Source organism: Amblyomma maculatum, chromosome 5 (assembly GCF_055883805.1).
Source record: "Amblyomma maculatum isolate TAMU_Amacu chromosome 5, ASM5588380v1, whole genome shotgun sequence".
In the NCBI taxonomy this organism is placed as follows: Eukaryota; Metazoa; Arthropoda; class Arachnida; order Ixodida; family Ixodidae; genus Amblyomma; species Amblyomma maculatum.
The window spans coordinates 91771784-91798271 of record NC_139348.1 but is presented as its reverse complement, the minus strand read 5'-3'; the positions used below and the strand labels follow the sequence as shown (position 1 = coordinate 91798271).

General features: G+C 46.6%; 1 protein-coding gene and 1 pseudogene across 3 annotated transcripts in view; both read left to right on the top strand.

Annotated features, from left to right (window-relative positions):
• The first annotated feature begins 1319 nt into the window (after window positions 1–1319).
• The window catches only part of LOC146188689 (uncharacterized), a 28596-nt gene continuing 3427 nt past the window's right edge, over window positions 1320–26488 (top strand). Inside the window, exons 1-4 of one of the 3 annotated variants that reach the window (XM_084603893.1) lie at window positions 1320–1750; window positions 18039–18134; window positions 18397–18469; window positions 24712–24918. In XM_084603893.1, the coding sequence (XP_084460019.1) occupies window positions 1502–1750; window positions 18039–18134; window positions 18397–18469; window positions 24712–24722 (429 nt within the window). In that variant the 5' untranslated portion in view covers window positions 1320–1501 and the 3' untranslated portion in view covers window positions 24723–24918. Of the gene's footprint in view, window positions 1751–8983; window positions 10362–18038; window positions 18135–18396; window positions 18470–24711; window positions 24919–26488 lie in introns of those variants that run through there. The other 2 variants (XM_084603892.1, XM_084603894.1) reach the window with 2 other exon arrangements.
• On the top strand, window positions 21975–23795 carry LOC146188690 (zinc finger protein 618-like; annotated as a pseudogene).

The following is a 26488-nucleotide window of genomic DNA, read 5'->3' as shown; positions in this document are numbered from 1 at the left end:
GCAGCACGGCTCACTGTCGTGAATTCGACGCCTCGCAGAAGGCCTTCCTCGGCCTGTGTCATGCCTGTGTGCAGCCGAGAAGGCCGCCAGAAGAAAGCATCATGCCAAGATACCACGTAGGGAGGTTCATGGCCCAAATCATGTCGGCATCTCATATCTGAAAACAGGGACATCACAAGGCTACTCGTAGACGCCCGATGGGCCGTCGACAAACCCGACGACGCCCGGTATGCTGCCGTGACGAAGGAAGCCTTTCTTCGCCGCCGCCTTGCTGCATGCCGCAAACGCTTTCGAAGTGTCGGCTGCGCGAGGCCGATGTTCGCCTCGTTGCCAGTAGCAGTTTGGAAGCCACTAGGAGCTCGGAAAAAGCGCAGTGCACACATTATCTGCCGCCACACAGACAGCGCACTCGGCCGCACACACCTATCTCAGTTCGTCGCGTCGCACAGTCACTGTCCTATATCCTTCTCGAGTAGCAACATGCGTCGAAACATCTCGCCCGGCACGTCAAACAGTCTTCGTACACCGTCCTTTGCCGATGATCGCGTCGGGGCGCCGCCGCTACCGCCTCACGAGAACGCCGGCCGCCGCATAGACCGCCGCCATTTTTCCTTTATGAGCGCGCTCACAAACGAGTTGTGAGCGGCTCGCGTCGCTCACATCCCCCGCTCACAATTGGCCCGTAGTCGACGTCACCACTTCAAGTGTGTTCATGACGTAAACAGCAGACGTCGATGATGTAAAGGACGGCCACTCCCACCGTTTTGCCGCTGGCCAATAGGAAGATTGTGAGTGTGAGTGTGATTGTGAGTGTGAGCCGTCTGTAATACGGCCCCAGCTTAAAGTTATTACAAACGCCTTGACGCCACCTATCCTTGTCGACGTGAAACATCTTACTCATCAGCGCTCCATCGATCTACTATCTCTTTTTAAAAGCGTTTTTAAAAGTCGGGTCCAGTAAGCCTGTCGAGTAAAAAACCAGTTGTCGGGTTCATGTATACCCATGTCGGGTCGAGTAAAATAGTCGCGGAGCGGGTCGCGTTAACTCGCTTGCAGGGGGTAGGTTAACTCGCTTGACCCGCTTGTCTAAAAGCATGTAGACGCTGTCGAGTCAGCGAGTCGAGTTATGGCGAACTCAGGGATAAAAAAGCAACCGGAGCGGCGATGAGCGTCAGCGAAGTTGAATGCTTTTTAGCCCTCATCAATGATAAAAAAGAATAATCGAAGCTCTCAATAGTAAAAGACAACGGAATCAAATACGAGTAAAAAACTTGCACAATAACTACAAATCTCAACGCTACGCGCCGCTGCGATACTTACTCGCTAGAAAGCGAGTTCGTGTAGACACCAATCGGGTCGAGTAATGGTGACCTCACTTACTCGACACTTACTTGACCCGGTGCTGTCGAGTCCATGTATACAAGGCTAGTGCCGGCGTTGTCTGCCGTGTTTGGTCGCGCAGTGTTTTGTAATATGTTTAGTTTCGCTGCATGCCATTGCGATGTCTTGGACATCCTGTGTCGTAAAGACTTGTCACAACATTCACATCCGCAGCACAAGAATTTCGTACCACCTAGTGCCCAAGTGTGCGAAAAGAAGAAGGAATTGGGAGAAAGCCCTCGGCTATGCTTTGACGCCAACTGCCCGCGTGTGTTCGTCGCATTTTCTCTCATCGGACTACTTGCCTATAGGGAAAAGGGTACAAGCCAGAAGAATGCTCAAGCCCAGCGCTGTTCCATCTGTAAATTTGGTAAGAAAGGAGCTTGCTCACAGCCACAAATTATTCATTGTATCTGCCCGGCTTCGTTTGGTGACGTGAACGTCGCGTTTTCCAACGACCCAAATATCCGTTACGGAACTGGCATCCTGTTCCCTTCTTTTTGCAACAACCATAAATAGACAGCACCGCGGTGATGGGAGAACAATAGGCGACCACTTTGAGCGCCGAAGGGCTGTGGTGGGTCCATGAACAGAGCAAGGGTTTTTTTGAAAGAGGGTGAAAGTGGATATGTGGGTGAAAATTGAGTCACACGGATAAGTCACCAGGCAACAGCTTTCTTAGGGGAAGCCAGGGCACTGTACCAGGGTAGGAAAAGGCGACGCAGAGGAAGGAGAAAACACTTCTTGGCTTTGAACATATGTGCACAGGAGCAATAAATTTGAAAGAGGAAAGCTAGAAAATGGTAGAATATATCCCAAGTGATGTTAAGCTAGGCAGAAGCGTGTGAGATAATTGTATTATTGGGCATGAGTGCTCACAGAAATGATACGGATTGATGCACCGACTCGGCAGGTGACATGCCGCATGGTTATGTGTGAAGGGCAGAACTTAGTTGTCCGGAACGGTGCTTAGAAGCATGACAGCTGGATCATAACATGGGAGGTAGGGTGCTGAGTATGGAGTATGCACTCAGCAGTAGACTATATGCTGATGTCACATAAGATGTACTTAGGCAAGGGGTCATGAACATAGATGAAAATTATTCCAGAAGAACAAGTCAGTGATCACAGACATATCAAGGAAGGAATGAGGCCTGATAAACAGAGCAGTAAGCTCTTTTATTTATTTATTTACAAATACTGCTATCCCATAACACTGGGACATTGCAGGGAGTGGTACAGAAAATTTTCATGTAAAAAAGAAAAATGTAAAAAGAAGAATTGCGGAAGTGGTTACTATAATTCCCGCATAACATACAAGATAACATTAGAAAAATTAAATGATTGATAGGTTCTCGCTTGGAACAGCACTTGGGAACAACAACCAAAGAAATTAAAAATGTAATTGTTGAGGATACTAAAGCAGAATGGATTTCTACAAAGCTAAGAAGGCTGAGCTAGAGCTAGTTAAGGTCCGAGTCAGGCTAAAAGGAAAGAGAAGTCAAAATCCGAAGAGCTGGTAGGATGGGGATGTTAAGAGGGTCATAAGGAATCGTCGAGAAGCCACCAGGAAATGCAGATATTTAGAGTGTGGAAGCGAACCAGAAGCAGACATTGAAAATGGGAAGACTGTATAAAATGTATAAGGAAAGCGTCGTATTTGATCAATGAGAAAATCAAAAACAGTGCTTTCAGAGTAAATGAGAAAGGATAGAAAAGCAGATAAGGAAGTTTGGCGCAATATCTGAATTCCCTGAGCAATAAGATTAGCCTATAGCAGAGATTTATAGTTACAGCCAAAGCTATTAGGCTAGAAAAGGTAAAGGCAGCAGAATATATAGGAATAATGATGCCAGAAAACTTTAAAAGAAATTTCGCATATGTTTTATCATAGAAGAACATAGTAGTTAGTGCAATGGTTTCACTGGGAAAAAGAGAGGGGGAAAGGGCTGAGAAGAGAATACTGAACAGCACATTGGCAGGCATGAATGGTATTCCAGCTCTTTTAATGCTAGGGCCAAAATGAGGTACAGAGTAGGGCGTAACCCCGGGTCGACGCTTGGCCAGTGTCACGACGCATTAAACTATTGTTTGCCGGCATCTCATCGAAGTTATACACACACACACACACACAACCCGCCGGGGTGGCGCAGTGGTTATGGCGCTCGACTACTGCTCCCAAGGACTCGGGATCGAATCCCGTCCTCGGCGACTGCTTTTCGATGGAGGCGAAAAGCAAGGCGCCCGTGTGCTGTGCGATGTCAGTGCACGTTAAAGAACCCCAAGTGGTCGAAATTTCCAGAGTCCTCCACTACGGCGTCTCTCACAGCCTGAGTCGCTTTGGGACGTTAATCCCCACAAACCAACCAACCAACATACATACATAAGGAGACGTTGAAAGAGTTGGTGAGCAAACTGTGAATGGATGGTAAAGCTACTGATGAAAGGAGACTGAGTAGGATGAGTATGATATATAAGGAAACTGGGAACAGAGCTGACATAAACTGCCGTCCCATAAAAGTGACATCAGTGGTTTAAAGTGTGGTAATGCAGATTGTAAGAAACAGACTGCAGACATGAGTAGAGAAGAAGGGAGGGCTAGGAGAGCTACAAAGTGGGTCGTGGAAATAAAAGAGGTTAGTGGACGATATGTTCTCATTTACGCAATCTATTGAAATAGCAGAAGAGGAAAGCGGACTTCTGTGGCTAGCTTCTCTCAATATCAAAGGAGCCTGCAACAATGCAGTTCTAGAAAACTGGTGAGGCACTCTGGGTGCAATAAATGTGGAAATGGACTAATCAATCTTTCAATAGGCAAAAGGTGTCCAGGTGCTTATACCAAGAGGGAAAAAAAATTGGTTTTGAAGCCCTAGACGTACAGAGAGGGCTTAGACGAGGGTTTCCTGTCATCTTTATTGCTCATGCAGCGCCTAAATAAAAGGGTTAGAGACCACAAAATAAAGAGCAACGGACTGACCTTCAACCTTTTTCAAGTAAGAAAAATGGATTGAGCAGTCATTACCCCAGGGCTGATGTATGTGGATGATATAATACTAATGGCCGGCAACAGGGAAGATTTACGAAGGTTGATGGATATCTGCAGTTTACGAAGGAAAAATTGTCAGTCATGATTTTGAATAACTAGGGAGAGAGGCAACGCTGTAGGTAGTGGAAAAGTACAGCGATCTTGGGCTATGGACAAATAATGGAACTGAGACTCTAATGGAGTATTAAAAACATGTAGTGGCTTAAGATAGGAGGAATGTAGCGGTAACGAAAAACAGCACCATAGAATTACGTTAGGTATGAAGTGGTACGAGGGATTTGGAAAAGAGTGTTTCCTAGTCTGGCTTTTGTCAGTGCTGTACAGTGTATGAGATCAGAGGTGTGAGCACATTAGGAAATCAGTATGAGGTAAGTATGCTTTCTTTGGAATTCACCAACCCAATACAAGATGGCTTGGGATAGTCTTCATTCGAGGGCAGAGAAGGTAGCAGCAAGATAGAATTTGAGCAGCAATTGAGAGAAATGAGGGCAGAGCGGTGGGCTAGGAGTTTTCAATTATCTCGGCATAGGGAATGTTAACATAGAATGGAGAAAGTGAACAAGAAAATTGGAAAGAAAATGTTTGGAGAGTGGTAGGGGGACTAGCTAGTTAATTATGGGTTAAGAAAAAGTCTAAAGAAACAGGGAGGGGTCTCTGGAAAACAGGGACGCAGACCAAATCAACACTGGAAATGTACCAAACATTTCAGGCAGGAAATAGCCAAAGGAAACATGTATGAAACATCTAGGACAGCTGCCTCTTCTTGAGGCTGTGACATGAGCATTGAGAACTGAGATATATTGAGTCAAGTACCATGAGGTAGGCACATTATGCATGGTATGTGTGGAGAGGAGGAGAAACAGCTGAACACTTAATTACCTGTAAATGGCTCTGCCCTGCTGGTGAAGGCAATGGGTTGATTTAGCCAAAGCATTGGGCTTTAAGGGTAGTGGAGGACAAATACACTTTGAATGTATAGAAATAACCGAACAGGGATTACCTGATTGGTGCTTAAAACCAGGGCAAGAGTAAGAACAAAATATAATAGGTGCCGTGCGTCGCAGCCGCCCGATTGAAACCCCATAAATGAAACGAAAACCTATCATGTGATACCACATTTCAGCACCTGAGAATTTTAGCAGCTGACCTAAATGCTGCACATCGCTTGGATTCGCTTAGAAAAGAGAAATATGAAACCAATAACCATAGGCTGTGCATACTAAAGCGAACTGAGCTTTAAGAATACTCAGAAATGGACATGAATCAGTTGAGCCATATTTTTTTGTCCAGATGCAGAAAAAAGGAAAAGCTTTACTAAAAAGAAAACAAATATGGGACGTATAAAATAACGTGTTTTGATAATATGAAAGAGCACTGAACAACGGTTGGGGGGAGCCTCAGTTCCCCAGCCAAGTCAATGTTTCAACAAGTGGGCTTGTCTTTGTCTGCGCCCCAGATGAAGACAAGTCCACTTGTCGAAACGTTGGCTTGGCTTGCGAACTGAGGCTACCGCTCCACCCTTGTTCAGTGCTCTTTCATACTGGGTTGCCATCTTCTTTCTCTCATTTTACCCTGTTTTGATGAAGGCATTTGTGCAAGAATAAGGCTGAACATCTACTTGGGCTACTTGCAAAACAGTCAACTTACGGCACTTCGGGTCTACTTCACTGCCATTGTACGATGTAGAATGCGAACACACACAAAAAAAATTGAGTGTTACGTGGGTGCTATAGACAAAAAGCTGAAAACAATTGGACATGACTGACAGGCGTCTGCCCCCCTGTCACAAGCCACCTTCATACCACCTTCCGGCCTCTTCCTCCTTTACCTTACAAGTAGAGAGGGAATTTTCATCCACTTTGCCACCAGCAAACCAAGAATTTTCCTGTATACTACCAGCACAGCAGCATCAGAGTTCTGTAACCACCGAGATATTAACAAATCCATTGGTTATCTCCTTACATTGATCTGCCATGCTTGAGGTGCTTCTTGTTTCTCGGCTCGAACAATCCTGCTGTGTCTTCTTGCCGGCACTGTATAAGGCACAAGGGAAACCACACGGTGTGGTCAGCTCACCGACTGCTTGACCGCACAATCTACCTGGTCTTTGCTCAGAGTTTGTGTTAGCGCAATTTTGGAGAGAGAAAGAAGCCGCATACCCGCGACTCGCTGTTCTTGCTAAGTAACTATGAGTCATTCGAGCCACCTTTTAGAGCGGCAAAAAATTCAGCGCAGCGGAATCCATGACGAAAAAATGCCTCTTGTTTGTTAAGCCCTCATCAATCGGTAACTTGTTTTTGCATAATTACTTAGAATGACACTCCTATTTATGTACTGTGCCTCTACATGTTCCACAAATTTTCCATTTTAAATGTGAGAGCTCTACATTTAAAGATCTTAGACTTATCACCGTGCCACTATTTCTGTCTATGTCACCACCTCATCTGCGTTTATATCAGGTCAGGCAGTGTCGGGCGTGGGCCTCAAGTTTGAGCGTTGGGTCAAGGCCTTGCTCGGGCTTAGAATTTCGGCCCATGCACACCTCTATTTGTTACCACACGAAGTAGTGAAAATGAGAAAAGAAATGCTACACTAGTTCAATTCTTAAGTTACACCTCCAAAGAGAATATCTGAAACAGTCAGAATATTAAATGGGTTTAGTGATCTCTTGGTCTGGCTAAAACCAGACTAATGGCAGTCTTTGCATATCTGATCCCAACTGGATGCATATGAAAGGAGGCTACAACACCAAGGAAATCGTACGGGACAATTTTTTTTTACTGCGGTGATCATAGGTCAGCACCATGACGAGGGGCTCACTCACACTCACGGTCACTCTGGTACACATCCACTCATTCACGCTCACACTCATGCCCTCTCTCATTCATGGCCACTCATGCCCGCTCCCATTCACAGCCACTCACTCACACTCATGCCCATCCACACTCGCATCCACTCACTCGCACTCATGGCTGCTCCCATTTGCGGCCACTCACACTCATGGCCACTCCCATTCGTGGCCACTCACTCAAACTCATGACCACTCTCATACACATCCACTCACTTACATTCACTGCGTGAGTGTGAATGAGTGGATGCGTGCTCACATGAGTGGATGCGAGTGAGTGGAGTGTGCATGCATATCGCCTCACTCACACTCACGCAGTGAGTGTGAGTGAGTCAATATGCGTGCACTCATGAGTGAGTGAGTCGACCTATGGCAGTGGTCGATGTGAAGTAATAAATAATGTAATCATGGAGATAACCAATTAAGAAGCAAAAGAAAAAACCATGTCATCAGTGGAATCCAAACCCATGGCATCTGAATAAACTATCTCCATGAATGCGTAGCCATTTCACACTGGTCACTATTACAAAAAGAAAAATAATCCCCTATGCTTTCTTTGGTGTTAGTGGCTCTTGCAATTCTTTGGGGATCTACCTAACTGGATCCATTTGGCAAGATTATCAGTTTTTCATTGCCTGTATCTTTGGTAATGCCTTCGAAATAATGCCTTAGCAGCATGGTGCCCAAGAGCAAATTTTGTGGCCCTCGCCAAGACTCATATTAAACGCGGCTGTTATTCTCACAGGTAATTCAAAAGTTCGCACCGTGCTGCTTTGGAGTTGAGTGTATTGTATGAAAGCGTTTCTTTGTTCAAAAGCCATCACTCTTGAGTTTAGACACCTTCTTCAAGGTCCGTGCCATACCTAGGGCGCATGTAAAGCTATTTAATAAGACACGAGCAATAGGCATCCCATCAGTCATCTCTCTAATGCAAAAATATTCAACCTACCTTCATTAGCACTGAAGATATGGGTGATCGAAAACTATGCTCCTCCTCTCCCCGTTAGCTCAGTCCACATTGGTGCACAAGAAAAAAAAAAAGAAAACAAGTAGCAACTGCACCCAGCAAGCCTCAGTAACGTCATAGGAGAGGTTTGCACACGGGGATCTGTCGCCCAAATCATTTATGAGCGGTTGCCTGGAGCACTTTTTAGAAATTGGAAATTACGTGTTCCGCACAAGTATTTCAAATTTGACTCGAACATTCGCAAAGATCAATCTTTCAGATTTCTTGCATTATACAGGGGACTCTTGCTCTGGGTTTGAAGCATTGGTATCAGCCCTCACAATGCTTGTTTTAATGAAAGTGCACGTGTGCAGGACCTGCAGTGGACTGCCAAGTTTGGCACAGTCGCCTTTTTAAAGCACATATTGTGCCTACCAAGATGCTGGTTAGGGCAATATGAATAGGCCAACATGCTCTCTTCCACAAGTGATTGCAATTGTCTCATCCGCAACGCCTTGCACTCGAAATATCTATTCTCCTGCTTGCTTCATACTCATGCTTTCTTTCTGCTTTACTTTTTCTTTTTGCACAAAATCCTCTCGTTTCACATTGCACCAAAAGCATGACAGTGCGTTGTTCTTGTTTTTCATACTGTGGCAGCTGCAGTCGCCGCACGATACTGACGTATCCATATCGAGCTCCGCTTCTTCACCCCATATCCACCGGACTTCTTCAACTCGTGCTTCCACAAGCATCACTGTCGCCTGACGCAAGTTACAGGGATCACCCCAGTGCAAAGCCGGCAAGATTCAGACCAAATTTCACCCGCAAGTTGCAGTTTATTCCACGACATCAAAGGCTCCGAGTGAGATGCCGAAAGCCACCACCACAGCATCGCTGGGATGCAGGCGCACAGCTCCTCGGCTGCATGCGTCGGTCCCAGCACCATACTGCTCAATTTCACTTGCCGCCTCGCACCACACCCGCTGAGGGAAGCACATCAGACGCCTACAGGTGCCCTCTGACCCCATTGAAGCTCAAGCCTTAGCAGCAGAAAATTCCGCTTTGCCCGCCCTCTGCCCCACTGTGGAATGGAAGACGGTTCCGTTACGTCACCCTACCTAGAAGGAAATGTCTACCGTTATCATAAGACCCAAGAGAGGCTTCTCCGTCCTTACCATCCCGGGCAACCTTCACACGCTCATAGCCCCGGCCGCGGCGCTCACACCAAAGGACGTCCACCAAACTATTTTCAAATTACGGCCAACGCAGAAGGTAATAGCGGCAGATGTGCGTACCTGTTCGGCTAAAAGCAAGCTGTTAAATTTTAATGAAATTAAGCTACCGAACAACAGCGCTGTCCCTGTCAGCACCTACGCTGCCTTTGGATATAATACCTGCCATGGCGTAATCCACGAGATCAGCGAAGCCATCCTTCCTCAACTGCAAGCAGTGCTGCAGGTAGATGGGCGTACCATCTTCCATGCCCACCAGATGGGCCGCACGAACAGTGTAAAGATCACCTTTCAAGGTAAAGTTGTCCCACGCCACATACTGGTCAACATGTGCCCCTACCGATGCTACCCCTTTCAGCCAAAGAGCCAGCTGTGCGCGCACTGTTACCAAATCAGACACCAGCTGGACATTTGCCCCAATATTAACCTACCACCGATCTGCGTCATCTGCAACCAGTCACTGAGCAAAGGCAATAACCAAAGCCTTTGTGAACCGCCTTGCCACCACTTCGGAGATGACCACCCTCCCACAGACCTCCGAGGTCCTGAAAGAAAGCAGCCAGTGAGGCAAGATGAAAACCTATATGCAATACCATGACGGCATTCAAGACCCAGACTCCTCTAAGCCCTCATCTGATGCACCAGATGATCTTCCCAACTCATCGCACCTCTCAAGCACCGCCATCCGCACTAGCAACCTTGAGCAACAAATCCAGCAGCAACTCCACAAGCAACTCTTCTAGCCATGCCTCCCGCACTTCATCCTCATCACCTCACTGCAAAAAGGGCTGCCGGTAGACGTCATCATCACCATCCCGGTAGCCACTCAAGTCGGCCCTTAAGCCTGTGCAGCATGCTGCTCCCAAACACCGCATGTCATACGCAGGCCGCAGCATGACCAATCAGGTGAGCGAGCCACTTAATTAGTTGCCAACCCCGCTTCCCCCCCAAAAAAGTTATTTAAGCCCCACTATCCCCCTGCTTCACCCACAGTCACTCAGACACAGCCCCCTCCTCCCTCTGCCATTTAAACATGGAAGTCGAGTCTACCCCTTTCCACACTAGCCACCATTCTCACAGCCATCGGGCAGCTCACCACTCGTATCAGCGGTGTCGAAGCAAGGATGGAACAAGCCATCCAAGAATTGAATGCTACGAAAGAGCAGCCAAACACCCGCACGGAGCAGATTTACTCTGCTTTCGAACACAACTACGGTGCAAACTCAGCTCCAAGCACAGCTAAATGTAAACATGGAGCGACTGCCTATCGAGTTTCTCCCCAGTCAACCTATAACAACCGCCACTACACCTTGGAACATAGCTTCTCCCTACAAACTATAATGGAATTGCCGAGGACTCCGCAAGAAGGCCAGAGCTTTTTGCCTGTACTTGCGATCCCTCAACGATCCCCCTGCAATCATTATCTTGCAAGAAGTGCTTAGCCATTACAGTATTGCATGATATACATCACATATCCAACCAAGCATACATACCAAACGGCAAGCACAATCCCCCGTCAACACCATCACTTACATTCTCAAAAGCCTGCCAACCGTTCAGATCGACACCAGTCTCTATAACATGTCAGAGACAGAGTATGTATGCACTTTAACCCAGCTTCCTCAAATAGCTAGGCCACTTTTAACCCTCAATACCTATTGGACACCATCCGCAAAGCCTTCTCTCAAATGGCTCACTCCTTTTCTTCAGCAGCACCCCCCTCTGTATCCAGTCGTATAGGCTGAAGATTCCAACACTCCCCATCCCGACTGGCTCTACACACATACTACTCACTCGGGCCGCATTCTGCGCATGATGACACAAACTCTCTGTTTTAGCCTTTGTAATGACCTCGCATCAGCAACACGTCAGGGCAGCAGCGTACAGCATGACACGGTTCAAGACCTCACATGGTCGCTGAGAACATAAGGCGGTATATGGGAAACTACTGTTCTCACCTTTGGCAGCGACCACATTATTATCACCTGCCACCTCCCTCTGTGCCCCCAACGTACAAAATACACCCGCAGAGCTCACTTGACGGACTGGGCCCTTTTCAGAAGGTGCCTTGAATCGATATTCTCTCAGAATTACTCCGAATGGCAAGAAAATGTCGCCCAGACTGCGTGCCAAATGACCAAACATATTAAAATAACTGGCAAAGTCCCTGCCGTCGACTCGCACCTGCTCTGTCTTTGGGACCAATGTCACGCGCTGCAATAGAAGTGGAGGAAGCAAAATCACCTGCTCAAATCTAAGCTGGAAGCCATTACAGCAGAGGCCCTGAACTATGCGCGCCAGCTGGAGATCAGCAGCTGGCTCCAGTTCTGTGACTCACTTGGCGGCCAGCTGCACACGGCCAGAGTATGGCACATACTCAGAGCAACGATTGGGCAGACACGTGTTCGCACGCACATTCCTCAGTGACAGCTATCTACCGAACTCTCTGATTCCACACTTTCTTCAAAACTCCACATCAAGTTTTTTCCGCCCCATTCTACAGCTCCTGTACCAAACCCACATAGAAGTAATTCCACTGACCTTCCCATCGACGTAGATTTCAGCATGACTGAACTCCGCAAAACTCTTTCTCAGTCTCGACAACTAATGACCCGTGGCCCTGACGGCATAACATAAGAGGGGTACCCAAAAGAAACAACTTATTTCCTTTTGAACCTATTTATTCACATTTGAAGCCCAAACCTAAGTACTCTCCACTTTCACTAATACAATTGTTTAAACTTTCATTCTTTTTTTCAAAAAATTGTTTAAATTCATTTTTTGTGGTGCTTGACAGCCCCTGCGTCATTTTTTTTTTCTTTGCCTCTGCAACATCAGCAAAACGCTTTTTTTTTTTTCATTCTGGAAAACAAAAAAGTCACACTGGGCAAGGCCCGGTGAGTATGGGGGGTGAGGAACAGGGGTCATACCATTTTTGGTCAAATATTGATGATTGCACAAAATTTTTCAACATTTTCATGCGTTTGGGCCGTGGACGGACGACCAGAACAAAGTTGGCCATCAGTTGACATTTCACCCATTTTGAAACGGGAGAAGCACTCAAATACTTGTTTTCCCCATTAGCGTCATCCTTGTACGCCGTTGTTACCATTTCAAGAGTTTCTGTTCCATTTTTTTTCCGAGCAAGAAGCACATTTCACCGCCACATGCTGTTCACGAAAATTGGCCATTGCAAAAACGACGCTCACAGAAAACAGTGTCACTATAAACTCTGCCGAAGCTAGTTACTAGTTTCGGCAGAGTTTATAGTGACACTGTTTTCTGTGAGCGTCGTTTTTGCAATGGCTGAAGGTCAGACATACTAAATATATCTGACCTTCAGCGACACCACTCGGCTGACTGACTCTGGAATGTTCACTCCATGCACTCCTAGCGGCAAAACATGGTACTACGAAAGCGCTGCCCACCAAAAAATTAGTTCAGCTTTTCTTTTTGCCCCGCCGGGGTGGTGCAGTGGTAAGACGCCCGACTACTGTGCCGGAGTTCCCGGGTTCGAACCCGACCGCGGCGGCTGCGTTTCGATGGAGGCGAAACGAAGTGGCGTTCGTGTGCTGTGCGATGTCAGCGCACGTTAAAGATCCCCAGGTGGTCGAAATTACCCGTAGCCCTCCACTACGGCTCCTCTTTCTCTCTTTCCACTTTCATTCCCACCTTCCTCCCTTCCCTTACGGCGCGGTTCGGGTGTCCACAGAGCAAGTGTGGCAGTTACTGCGCCTTTCCCTTCCTGTGAACCAATTTAACTTAACTTTTTTTTCTTTTTTTCTTTTCGATACCCCCTCGTATGGCCACCTTTGCAATCTCACTGACACTGCACTAAAAGACTCGCTCGGTCAAATAAACGAAGTGTGACGTACAGGGACCCTCCCCGAGGAGTGGAAAACTTCTAATATAGTTCCCATGCCGAAGCCCGGCAAAAGAGCAGTCCTATAGTACTTCGTTTCATACATCAAGTGCAACACTGCCAAAGCTAGAGCTCTTGTCTGCGCTCCCCGCATCCACGATGAAAAATAGTGCCTGCTCTTGACGAGAGGAAATAATAGTAGTTGCTTTGTCTGCAAGCTTAATGCACCTTACATTTACCATCAACTCCATAAAAAGCATCTTTTTTGGGGAGAAAAGATTGGATTCAGTTAATTTGTATGTTTTGTTTGTCGTCTTCGTTCATGTCGCGTTTTCGCTGTCCCGCAACTCTGCTAGCGGTGCCCTCCACGCTGCGCAATGCAGCGATCTCGACTGCCTCTTCGGAGCGGATTTTTTCTATAAGATTTGCACTGCGAAGATGTCCAGGCACGCGAAGCAAGTTATTGCAAACGTGTATGCTCGGAATAGAGTTCGTTTCCGCAGAATCCACTCGACCATGAAACGAGCGCGTAGCGATACGCCTCCTTTTTATTTCTTACCAACTACTTGCGTAGCTTTCGCTGTGTTGCACCTGATGTATGAAACGAAGTATCGACACCCTTCGACCCATTTCTCTCAGTCCATGTGTAGGCAAGCTTATGGAGAAAATGGTCCTCGCTCATCTCACTTGGCTAACAGATAAACCTGACTCCCTTCATTGGACCATGACTGGATTTCAAGCGCATGTCTGCATGCAAGACACTATGCTCAGTATTCAGCAAGAAGTCTGTCAGTACTGCAGCAGTCATAAACTCTGCTGCAATGTAGGGCCCCTCGGGTGTGAGAGCTTTTTGTTGGCTGGCACAGAACCTCCCACGGGAGAAGGGGTGCCCGTGGCCTTTTCTTCGCTCTCCTGGCAACTTCGCGGGTCGTGCGCTGCTGGAAGCGCGTGATTGTAGTCGGTGGTTGCTGGTGTTAGGAGAGTTAGTGTGACCGGGTCAAAGGCACGACTAGCACAGGGTCAACTGTAATTTTTATTTCGCTCGCAGTGAAAGTAGAAAAACAGCCAGGTAAGAAATGCTACAGCTAGGTGACACTGTAGTGGCTAGCTACCTTTTTTTTTTCTTTTTTTTTTTTTTTTTTTGCGCGACAAGTCAGAAGCCAACAACTTCTAAGCAATGCTGCAAATTCATTCAATTTTTGTCCGAAAACCTGCAGCGAAGAGCGACGAACATTGCGCTGGAATGCAGGGGTGACATCATGACAACAGCTGCACAAGTGCACAGAAAGGGCTCGAGATGACCAAGGTGACAAAGAAACCCGATGGTGGGGCAGAGGTGGGAGAGACGCTTGTGGAGGCTGAGAAGACACAGAAAGAATTACCTACCCAAGAAGAATTACCTACCCAATTACAAGGGACATCTTTTTGTCATAGAATGCATTTGTTAAAACTTTATTTTGTCGAAATAATGCTGATCTTTTTGTCTCAAGTCAAAATGGCATTCGAAGAGGAGCGAATGCTTTGACAAAAGACTATTAAGTCTTTTGTCAAAGCATTCGCTCCTCTTCGAATGCCATTTTGACTTGAGACAAAAAGATCAGCATTATTTCGACAAAATAAAGTTTTAACAAATGCATTCTATGACAAAAAGATGTCCCTTGTAATTTGCAGGTTTATTGAAAGCGTGTCAATTGTTCAACCATAGGCTTTTTAATGCAGAAACTTTGCTGCTTTGGCGTCAGAGGCGTTAGGCTATCATTATTCTCATACTTGATGCATCGCTAAGACATCAAAGCGCTATTCAGGACAGTAGCCTGTCCGGTGAAGAAACACTTATATGTCTGACATGCCGTATGGATGCATTTTATGCTCTCTCTGTTCCTTTTAGATAGTGATGATTTATAGTATACACTCCTCCTTGTGCGTTTCGTAGGGCTTGCTGATGGTCTTACTGCACTCATGCAATAAAAAAATGTTTCATCAGGATCAGGTTTTGGAATGCTTGAATCAGTGGACTGAAAATAAATTTATAAAAGTTAATACAAAGAAAACAAGACTTGTATTATCCTTAACTCAAAACATATACTAGTTAGTATTTGTAAAAACACCAGATTGATGATGGGAAACAACGGGATAGACAAATATCCAGCAGGGCGTTGTATTCTCTGAAAGTGTGGATGCGTGTGCCGCTTGGTTTATTTTGTGTCTTGGGTGCCTACCATGTTTTTATTCCCTTATTTTTGTGTTATGCAAATTTAGGTACAAAGTTCCCAGGCAACTTTATTATAACCCGTCTTTGCCTTCCTCATACACTACCTGCAAGGCTGACTGATTGAACCCGGCTGTGGCCAAGCGATGAGGCAGGCAGCGCAGACGCGCCCTCCTCAGCGCGCTGAGCCTTTGTCGTCTGAAAACGGTGACATCCCTCTCGTACTCTGCCGCCCGAGTGAGTGCGGGAGCAAGGGAGAGGGCTCCGCCGGCCAGCAATGCCCCCGTATCCCTTCCCCGAAAAGCTCCCCCGTGTGAGTACCGCTTAACCTGCAGCTCCCGCCTGTACAATTCACAACTTTCTTACGACCCTTCGCCACGCTATCAAGCGGCCAAACTACCTTCAAGGCAACCACTAGCGAGGTTCCCCAAGGCTCTGTTCTCTCACCCTTCCTCTTTAAACTTGCTCTTTGCCCCCTCCTCCTCGAACGGGTGCCGTCACTCTTATTTGAGCTTTACGCAGACAACGTAACCCTCTGGACATCCTCAGGCAACCCCAGCACTATTTCATCCACTCTTCAACAAGGCATTGATATAGCTGTAATCAGGTAGGGCTAACCCTTTCTCCTACTAAATCTGAATATGAAGTAGTCACTAATCACCCTTATCGAGCTCGAGCGCAAGCCGATCACGATCTTATCCACCTCACTTTACGGGACACACCCCTCCCCGCAAAATCAAAGTACTCGGTTTCGACCTCAGTGGCTTAACACATGCCGATGAACACTCACTCAGCTTACTCACATAGTCTGATGCATGACACACGCCACCTCACAGAGGCCCTCCTGTACACTAAAGTCATGCATGTCCTCCCATACATACGACTTACCCCCTCCCAACAACAAAAACTTAAGACCCCTGCGCCCTGCCACACGCCTGGCTCTCGAGGTGCCCCGCTACACCCCGCTCTCAAAACTCAAAGAAAGCTCCCTCCACACACCTCTGGACGCAAGAATCAACATGCACCTCCTAGAACAATCGCACCTCCGCCTGACTCATCATGGCCAACAGATTCTCAGCTCCCTTCACTACAACAGCAACGACCTCCCTCCTATTCCACCGAAACCACCTCCTTGGACAGCTTTGCCTGGTATACACATACCACCCTTGCCCCACAACATGTACCCAGTAAACCATGCTGGGCACAGGAAGACTTGCATCTGCACGCTACGCTACCGCTACCCCGAGCCGAAAATGATTACTTATACAGACAGATCATACCATGCTGAGACTCGGCAAGGCACGGTGACTGTTATAGTCCCAAGACAATTTTGCCTAATATCACCCACTTTTCACATGTTCCCACCTCCTTATCTCCTGAGATCCAGGCCTTAGCCTCAGACATACTCTGCCACACCACTCCTGGCCAACACACCATACTTACTGACAGCCGAGACGCACTTTGTGCCTTTCTTGAGCTTTCGCTTCCCCCGCATCCTTCATCATCTCTCAGTTCACTTAGCCCTTTATCACGATACGACCTAACACTGGATTGGGTTCGTGCCGGGCAATGAGTTGGCTGATCAACTCTTCCGGGAGACTCGTGCACTCTATGCCCCACCCACTATCACCCGCCGACCATAGCCCGCCAAGAACGAGCTAGGCGCCACAAGATCCTCCAGGAGCTCCTGGAAGGCTTCTGCCTTCTGCCATCCCCTTCCAAGTTCCTTTCCCGTCGAGATTCCTGCCTTGTCCGACAAGCACAGACATGTATAGTCCCTCACATCCTCCTTATATTGCTGGATACCCCTCCCGCCTTAAATGCTCTTACTGCTCGGGATACCTTGAAACCATGCACATGCTGTGGGACTGCCTACACAGCCTCCAATCCCACCAACAGTGCATAAACTCTCTCCTACCAAGCTAACGACGTTGTTCACTTTGGGAGTGGCTCGCTTCACCTGAGGGAGCAGACACGATGAGCCCTTGTGTCCCATATCAACAGGGTTCTTCCGGATGCTTAATCCTTTTTTTTTATCATGTTTGTGGCTTTGAACAAAGGGCCCACTTATGTTATCGTTTGTTTTTGTCTTAATCAATAAAGTTTGTTCACTCACTCATATTGTAGCCTCATATTTTCCCCCTTTCTCTCGGCATCATTCCGACTAGCCCGTAAATCTCTGATGAAAATCTTTTGTGCCCGTAAATACAATTAATTTGGGAAAGCCTATTGATTTCTCTCTAGAGGTCCGGGAGCTCGACAATTGGTGCAGTGCATGTATTGGTAGTTTTTGTTGTGATTTTGTTTGCACAGTAACGCAAGTGCTAGCACTCCTTGTGCACACGAAAACTACCAAAGTACTATGTGCGTTGGGAGTGGTGAATTAAATTGGTTGATGCCAGTGCTTGCCTTGTTCCCCATCTCTCTCTTGTCAGTCATTTTATACGTATATTTCTAAAAAATTATTCACGAGAGTGCTTGCAAAGTGAGCCTGGCTGCTGTTTTGTTGCAGCCTGAGATTGGACCATACGTTCCTGCTGACATCAAAGATGCCATAGAAGATGCGAAGCTTGCCGCCGCCCTCTACAAGTTGTCGGCACCTTCAGGGGTGAGTGTATTGCAATTTCTTTTTTTTTTTTTTTTTAAGTTTGCCACAAGGCATAAGTTGAGAAAGGGGGAATGGGATGCAAAAGATAGAAAGTTAAAAGAAGGAGTGAAGTCCAATTGCACTGAGGTATTCGCAGAGGTTGGCGGTGTAGCGATTGTCCACTGGAGGCCCACCTCCATTGGATGGGGTCAAATCATTTGGGCGACGTTCTTTGCGAGGAAATGCTGATTGTGCGTGTCTTCTATTCCTCTCTCACGTGCAGCCACACGAAGACCACTGCTATGCGCTCTGGCCAGAGTCACGCGATGAAGTGCGAAAAAAACATGCGACAGCAAGTGAGTTGCATTGTATGCATTTATTCACGGCTTTTCTGGACCAAATTGCTTCTGTAACACTGGTGTCTTGGCGTAATCAAAGCCACTATGTTCCGTTTGAGGGATCCTTTTACATCTGAATTCGAACAAACATCAAAGAAAAAAATTGCTTTCTTTGTATGTATTTCTAGTTGCATGCCATGGTTAAGGGTTGGACTTTTCGGCTTTTGTTTCTTGAATACCTGGCCGACTTTTTTCGGTGTTTATTAACGAAAGTTTCATTTTATGTATGTGTTTGCGGTGAATGTTATTTTTGACGAATGAATTACATTCTTCGGCAAGGTATGTTGCTGGGCGAGTTGGTTAATCATTGTCAGAGAAAGAATGCTAGCAGATGACAGACAAGGATGAGGATGTGTGTGTCCTCATCCTTGTCCGGAATACCAGTAAATCGCTGTAAATGGTAGTATTTGGAGCTGTGCTGGAAAAACATTTTAGTCTTAGAACTGTACTTTTTGCTTGAAATACAGAATATAACCTCCATATTGCAGGAAAAAAGATTCAGCGGAAAAATTTAGGAGCATCATGCCAGAATAAAGGGCTGAAAATTGACTTTTGTGCTGCGCGCTGCTCCTGAATCGAAGTTCATTATTTTTTTATTGAAACACGTATTGCATCAAGATGCTCTTGCTTTAGTGTTTTTATTGGTAAAAGTTGCGTAAACTTATTCGCTAAGAATATAGTTCACAAGAAATGTTTAGTTTGTATGCAACCCGGCTCCAAACTTGCAACTTTTTGAAATGGCAAAAACGGCGTTTTCCACGTCTTGTGATATACGCTTTTTTTTTTTTCAAGAAATCTACTGCATATCTTGCAAAACTAAGGTTTATTCCTTGGTGTCGAGACATTTGCCCACCACATGTAAAAATTTCATTGAAAACAAAAAATGTTCATAAGATCTCAATTTTAGTTCTTATCTGAACACACCCATATATATTAATTACAGTACAGTGATACTTTTGGGTTGAACACATCTGAAAGTCTATCGGACATGAAAGTCGGACATAGTGAATTTATAGTCGATCACCTGCCTTAGTGCACCCTTTCTTGGCCAGAACAAGGGTTTTTCAAAACACTGAGTAGAACCACTTTAAAACGATGACATAGAGCACTGCACAAGCTCGGGCCAGGCCAGAAAATCGCTGTTTTGATGTGGGCCTGGCCCGGGGTTGAAGTGGAAGGCCCAGGCCAAGTTGGGGCTAGAGGTGTACGACATTTAGAAATGAAGGAATCCCAGTGCTAAAATCATTGCAGTGGTTTATGAACAAACTGCTGCTAGTACTTTTGTTGACGCCGAGTGACAGAAAGCTCGTTTGTAAACAGAGTTTAATTAGTGCCACTCAGTACTTTGCCCATGTGAGGTCGGCCGCGCACGCCTGGCAGTGTTGAGCGACACAAGCGAAAAAGTTACAAAGAAAAAGGCGCAAAATCAAGCAGTGCGCTGTACTACGTTGCATGGAGCGCTGCAATACAAAACATGCGGCTCATTTACGTGAGCACGTGCCTACCAATGTACACACCACTAGCTTGGAATTGTTCAGCTATCAGTGAGCACACTCCATCGCACCTAGCAGAAAGCGCTCTGTATATTCTCGGTTTTGTGTTAACCGCTATCGACTGGACATTTGTGGCCACATAAGATCACTGGAGAAGGACCTTCATTCAACTTCATTCAAGGTTAAGAAATTCGTAGTGGTCAAGTGGATGCAAGTAGCACAAGACTGGGTTAATTGGAAGAAATGGGAGAGGCCTTCGCCCTGCAGCGGGTATAGTCTGGATGATGATCATGACACTAGGATACGTTCCATGCCTAATAGCCTTCCCAGTGCTGCAGAAAGCTGTGTCTTCCACTAAAGACAGAAGAGAGCACATGTGGACAGACTGATCCGTTATAACAGCTTCCAGAAATCCCTTGGCCTTGGTGCCTTCCAGGTTGGAGGTAATTATTGCCCCAAAATCACCAATTGCCATTGTCAGACAATGGCCATATCCCGTCTGCCCAGTTGTGTCGCGCTTCCTGCTGCCTTACTTTTCCAAAGGATAGAGGTCGCTCATGCCATCAGGCATCAGAGATATTCTGACTCGGTCTGGCGTCGCGTCCCTTCCTTAGGTCATGGTCAGCCGTTCCATGAGAAATTTTAAAGATACGTGCTCTCAGCGTCTCTTGAGCCCTTATGTGGTCAATTCTACCACAGTCGAACGCTCGTCATTGTCCTTCGTCAAGCAAGGGCACCCGACTGACCCACTACGTCCAGCGGTGGTTTCTTCTCACCACAACTTCTCAGTGGGATGCTCACGGCGCGGTTCTGATGCATCTGGTAGTGATTAGCTGGGTCGGGCGTCGTTCTGCAGTGGCTTCTCGCGTGCTACATAGCTTGCGCCCTTCTTCAAGCCAGGCATGGAGGGAGTAAGCAGCCACTGTCGGCATGCTGATAGCATGCTCTCCTTCTCCCGCGGCCATACGAGGACTCAGGAAAACCGTACCGCCCACCAAACAGTGCACCGTTGTCTTGGCATTGGACACCGTGCATGCATTTTAGGTGCTTCCTGCTCGCCTCCACCCATCAGAACAATTGCTGCAGCAAGGCACTGGGGATGATAGCAAAATTTTCCTAAAAGCCCCCGTCTATCAGGCTTCAGACACTGATACCAGCTGCAAGCAACAAGAAATGCCATTTGAACTTGGTTAAAAAAAAAAAAAAAGCAGTAGGTCTAGCTTCCCCTTTGGCCTCTATGGTCGATTTCGCTGTTTTTTGGAGAGCCATCTGAAGTTAGCTTTTACATATGTATGTTCGTGTTAATTTTGTTTTTAGTGGAAAGAAGGAATTTTGGTTCAAGGCTGTCGCTGTCTAACCGTTTGGTTATAACTTGAAAACAGCTTTATTGGCCATCATTTAGTGTGCTTTCAGGCGTTCAGTTCCCGGTAGCAGACAAGCTCGCTACCGGGAACTAAAGCTGGTCTCCAAGCAACAAGCCAAAAAAAGTGAGGTTCGCAACTTTTTTTTTTTTTGAAGTTGTCGACATCTATAGCTTGTCAGCAGTAGGACATGTGCAGTGCAAGAAATGTAAAGACCTCCTTGCATGCTACGATAGAGGCAAGACTAGTATGTCACACCTGCATCGCCACAAGTGCAACAACGCAAGTGACACCACTGCCATTTCTTTGTACTTGAATGAGAAGAAGCCTCAGGTTTCGCCGAATGTCAAGATGTGAAATGGTGTGCAAAGGACATGCGACCGTTTGACATCGTTTGCGACGGTGAATTTCTTAAAGTCGCCAACGAATTAATTGCTGTTGGTGCCAAGCATGGCAGTGTCTCTGCAAGAAGCGTGTTTCCGTATTTAACAACAGTTTTATGGACAGTCTCGGAAGTTGCAAATGAACTTCGAGAAGCAGTGATGCCTGAGATCCAGTCAGCGATAAGAGAAGTCACTGCTCGGTGACCCTTGACATGTGGATTGATGACTGCAAGGAAGTAGCTTACATCACAGCATGATGCATTATGTGAATGATGAGCGGAAACTGAAAAGCATTGTTTTGTTTACAAGCGACTTTTCCCCTGAGTGCAAAATGTGTGACAATGTCTGTAAAGAGGTTCTAAGAAGGTGTGCGAGGTTAAGAATTGATGAAAGCATGCCGAGCAGTGTAGTGCCCGTGACGGACTAAGATGTCAACATAATTAACGCGCTGCGCCCATACACCAGAATGAGCTACAGTACTTGCGGTTTGAACACTGTTCTTCGCCTCACATTCGATGATGTGTCTCACCCAGGAGCTACCGGATCTACTAAAACAAGTGCAAAGTGTGAAGAGGGTCATGACTCTCATGAAGCTGAGCAGGCTTTCCAGCCAGTTACCACACGATGTGTGCCAAGAGATATGCACAAGGTGGAATTCCAGGCTTGCCATGGTTAAGTCAGTACAGTACGGCGCAGTACGACGAGATAGAGGACCTTGTGGACTCGAGAGGAACTCTCTTGGAAGACGTCAACAAGACATTATTGAAGGAGATTGTCGCCTTCTTGGAGCCCTTCAAGGAGGCCAGCGAAAAGTTTGAGCAGGACAAATCATTAACGCTGCCTCTTGTGCTGATGTATTATACAAAACTGAAGAAGCACCTTACTGCTGCCTCAGCAGAATCCCGAGCACTTTGCAAGCTCAAGGTCGAGGGCACTGGAGTTTGTTCAGATGAAGGTGCCCGTAGAAGAGATGCACAAATTTGCAACACTCCTGTAGCTACCGTTTCGTCAGCTCCACATGCTTGAGGAACAGAAGATGAGAACTATTTGTGACAGGACAGATGAAGTGTTGGTGGATCTACATTTGCCACAAATGGAGACAAGGCAAGACTCGCCGATTAGTGAAAAGCCTGCGAAACTCGGGTTTCTGGGTGGGTTTCAACGAGTGGCACGATGGTGCTCAGTGTTAGCCAGCTCGCTGGGAGCTACACAGATACCTCCAAAAAGGCGATTCTTGTGAGGACATTGCGAGGCTACTCAAATGAAGGAGTGCAAAAAAGCCCTGCACTTTCATTTCCAGCAAAAAAAAAAAAAAAAAAGCATCCCAGCCACAAGTGCCAGCAGAGAGTAAAAGCGCAGCTGGCTACATGCTTTTAACAGAGGAGGACCTGCTTGAATCTGCAGATAGTGGGCAATTTGATTTCTTTGCACAGGGAACCCAAGCTCAAGTTTCGCCGCGCGATGGTAGCGCCGCATTCCTGGCATGGTGGCGAAATGTGAAACGATGGGACGTCGCCGGAGCAGACGCTCCGTTAGCTTCCTGTGCACGTGCGGCAATCGAGTTGCGCCTGGCTGTTATTTTGCGATACAAAAATGCTTCCGCTGATGCGAAACGGAGGTACTAAGTAGCATTGTGTCTTGGGTAGCCACAATAGTAGGCGAAGTGCCAAAAGACGAGGCTCACGTGTGGAACTTTACAGATTTCATTGGAAGCGTTTCCACAAGACCTGCAGCATTGTGAGAAGTCTCGCGTTCTTTGTGGAAACGAAAAGGGCCAATTTTCCCCTTCTCCATAAACTCAGAAATGTTCGACAGTTGACAAAGACGTCTTAGAGAGGCATCAGAAGAGTACAATGGTTTAACACCATGTATACGAAGTGAAGGGGGTGGATGATTATCCTGCTCTTCGCTCCGCGCGAGTCTTGCTTTGCCGATTTTCTGCGCTCTCTCCCTGCTTTGCGAGTACTCTGAAAGCAACCAAATCAACAGATATCCAGCGTGCGACGTGCGATCGATAATGATGTGTGAGTGTGCCCTACGACCAAGAAAATATCTAGAACGACGCCTTTTTTTTGTGTGTGTATGTGTGTGTGTGGGGGGGGGGGGGGGGTGCTTGGCTGAGCCACTTTTACAGATTTCCGCAAATTGGCCAATAAATGAACCAACATTATTATTATTCATGACAAAAATATGTTGGAAGTGCAATACAAAAGCGATCCTAGTTATGGCTCGATTGACACTACTCGCACGGAGCACCCTATTCGCGTCACAGGTTTAGTAAATGCAAACCAAATATAAATGAAGCACAACCATTTAGTAAGAACCGAAATAAAGCACGATTGTAGTACAAGCTTGGATTTCACCTTCCTTCGGAGCCAGCGAGCCGGTTATGTCGCATGCAGCGCGCGGAGCACGCATATGTGCTTTTGAGACTGCTAGCGTTCGTGTCTTTGAAGAAACATCTCCTTCGGACTATAGCTTATTCTTCTACTGCAAGATTTGCTTTAGTGACGTCGTAATAATAAAAACAAAACGGTATATAGATCTCATGCTACAGGCCACAACGATGATCAACAAGCGAGCAGCTTTATTTCAGAGTACTGATAATACTTCCGCAGTTTTTAAACATATTATAATGTGGCGTGTGCAACAGCAGCCGCTAGGCGGCTGCTTATCGAGAGTCTCGTGCGCGGACTCGAAGAAGTGGCCCCGTGGCGTTCGATAAAAAGAAGCTGAAGTCGGCTGCTGTCACTCGGTGCTCTGGACCTGCTCTCCTGTGCCTGCTAGATCAACCCTATATTAAAAACCAACCTTCTGGTTACAGGCCTAAACGGCTACGTGACAATATACGACAATATAGTTACATAGCTGACTCTCGAGATAAACTTCCTACGTTTTCGCTAACGTGGGAAACGCATTCACAATCAATATTTACTCATCGCCGTCTGTCGTCTGCTCTACAGTGCGGACGTGAATAAAAATGTTCTCGCCTATTGTGGGAGGCGGCCCTGACCAGCGACAACCTGGACCAGCAAGCCTGGATTATCCAGCTAGTCCGCAAGTCAGCTGCTGCCAGCGGAGCCCTGGACTAGGGGCACCGACCACCCAGCTCCTGCGAATATTTACTGATTATATGCTCATTAAAAGTTTTCTCTCTCTCTCTCTCTCTCGCCTATAATTACGTTTCCTCCATATAAATACGCGGCAGGTTGTCCAATCATCAAGACGGAATGCAGGCGGCATGTCGCGATGCGCCTGCGGGGGCGCGTCAGGGCGCGTGCTCGTTCGGGAGAAAGCACGCGGCGCACGTCGCGAAGGCAGCGAGCCGAGCCGGCGGCGTCCCAGTGTGTGTTTTTCTGCCACAGATGGCGTTGCTCATCAGGAGCCGCAGCGCCGCCCAACGATGCTTTGGGAGCCTATATGTAGATTTTTGCTTTTTCTCCCTTTGTCCACTCGTGTTACTGTGACATAGTTGCCAGGGGAAATCATTTTGTGTATGATTAAGGAAAGAACTTGCCTCAGGAGCCATTGCTAATAATATTTCATATTTAAAATGCATATTATCTATAGCATTTAAGCGTACATTGTGCACAATAACTTGCTATAGAACGTCTTGCCAAAAATTTCTTGGCCAAGCCTTTTCTTCTGTTGGCACTTCGGCCCTTCTCTGCCGAGAATAATATATTGTAAGGTTTTTCTGTCACATTGATTTGTTCTTACACACTAGTTAAGTAGTACATAGTTAAGGCACTTGCGCAGACATTTTGGCGTACGATGAGAACTCCCAAACCAAGTCCAAAGCTTAGTATGTAAAGCAGCGGTGACATCACAAACAATAATGTAAGAACAGTTGAACGTGCATTGAACAGGGGTGGTTGTGCTGCTCCATTTTCTCCATTCTGCTCCAAACTGCTTTCCCTGCTCCATCCTGCTCCAACATGCAATATTGCTCCAAAATTGCTCCAAACTGGCTGCCTCGACGTTTTGCCATCAAATTTACTGAAACATAGCTTTGCCACTCGGTGGGTCATTAATGGTATTTCCTGCGAAGAAATGAGATTCGATGCAATTGTATTCAGCGACTGTGAGAAGAGCAACAAGCCGATGGCACATTACAAGTTGCATGTACAGCCTCGTCCACTTCTAGCTATAACACGGTCACTGCTTTCAAGGTGTCATTGCATCCAACCCGGCCACGCAGTAATCTAAAGTAGCTGGCCATGTGAAGCAGCACATCCGTGTCTCTGTGTGCTTGCATCGCTTTGCATCGATATCTGCCTGCATCAGATACAATGTTGCTTTAAAAGCAGTGATCGTGTTCTAGCTAGAAGTGGACGACAGAGAAGTGGAGTGTACAGCGGCCGCCTTAGTAAAAATGATGGCAGCACATCGATGGAAGCGTTATCTCTCGCTAAGCTTAATAGTACTTCTTTCATAAACTAAAATGAGCATGGAACCTAATGTGATTGGAGGGAATTAATTCCCAAAGAAATGCTCTGTGCACATGACGTAGTACTTTCTCTCTGCTACCATGAGCTTTTAGTAAACTTGTCTGGCTACAAAGAACTACGCGAGTTGTTCTAATAGTTCCGCTGTGAAAACTCTCTGGTAAATCACCATTGAGCCTGTCATGCCTGCGCAAGGCAAAAGCATACTTGAACTGCTATGCGGGTGACCGTGAAGCCGCTTAGGTGCCAATCACTAAAGGTGTTCTCAAGAGCGTTGCAAAGCCATGAAGGG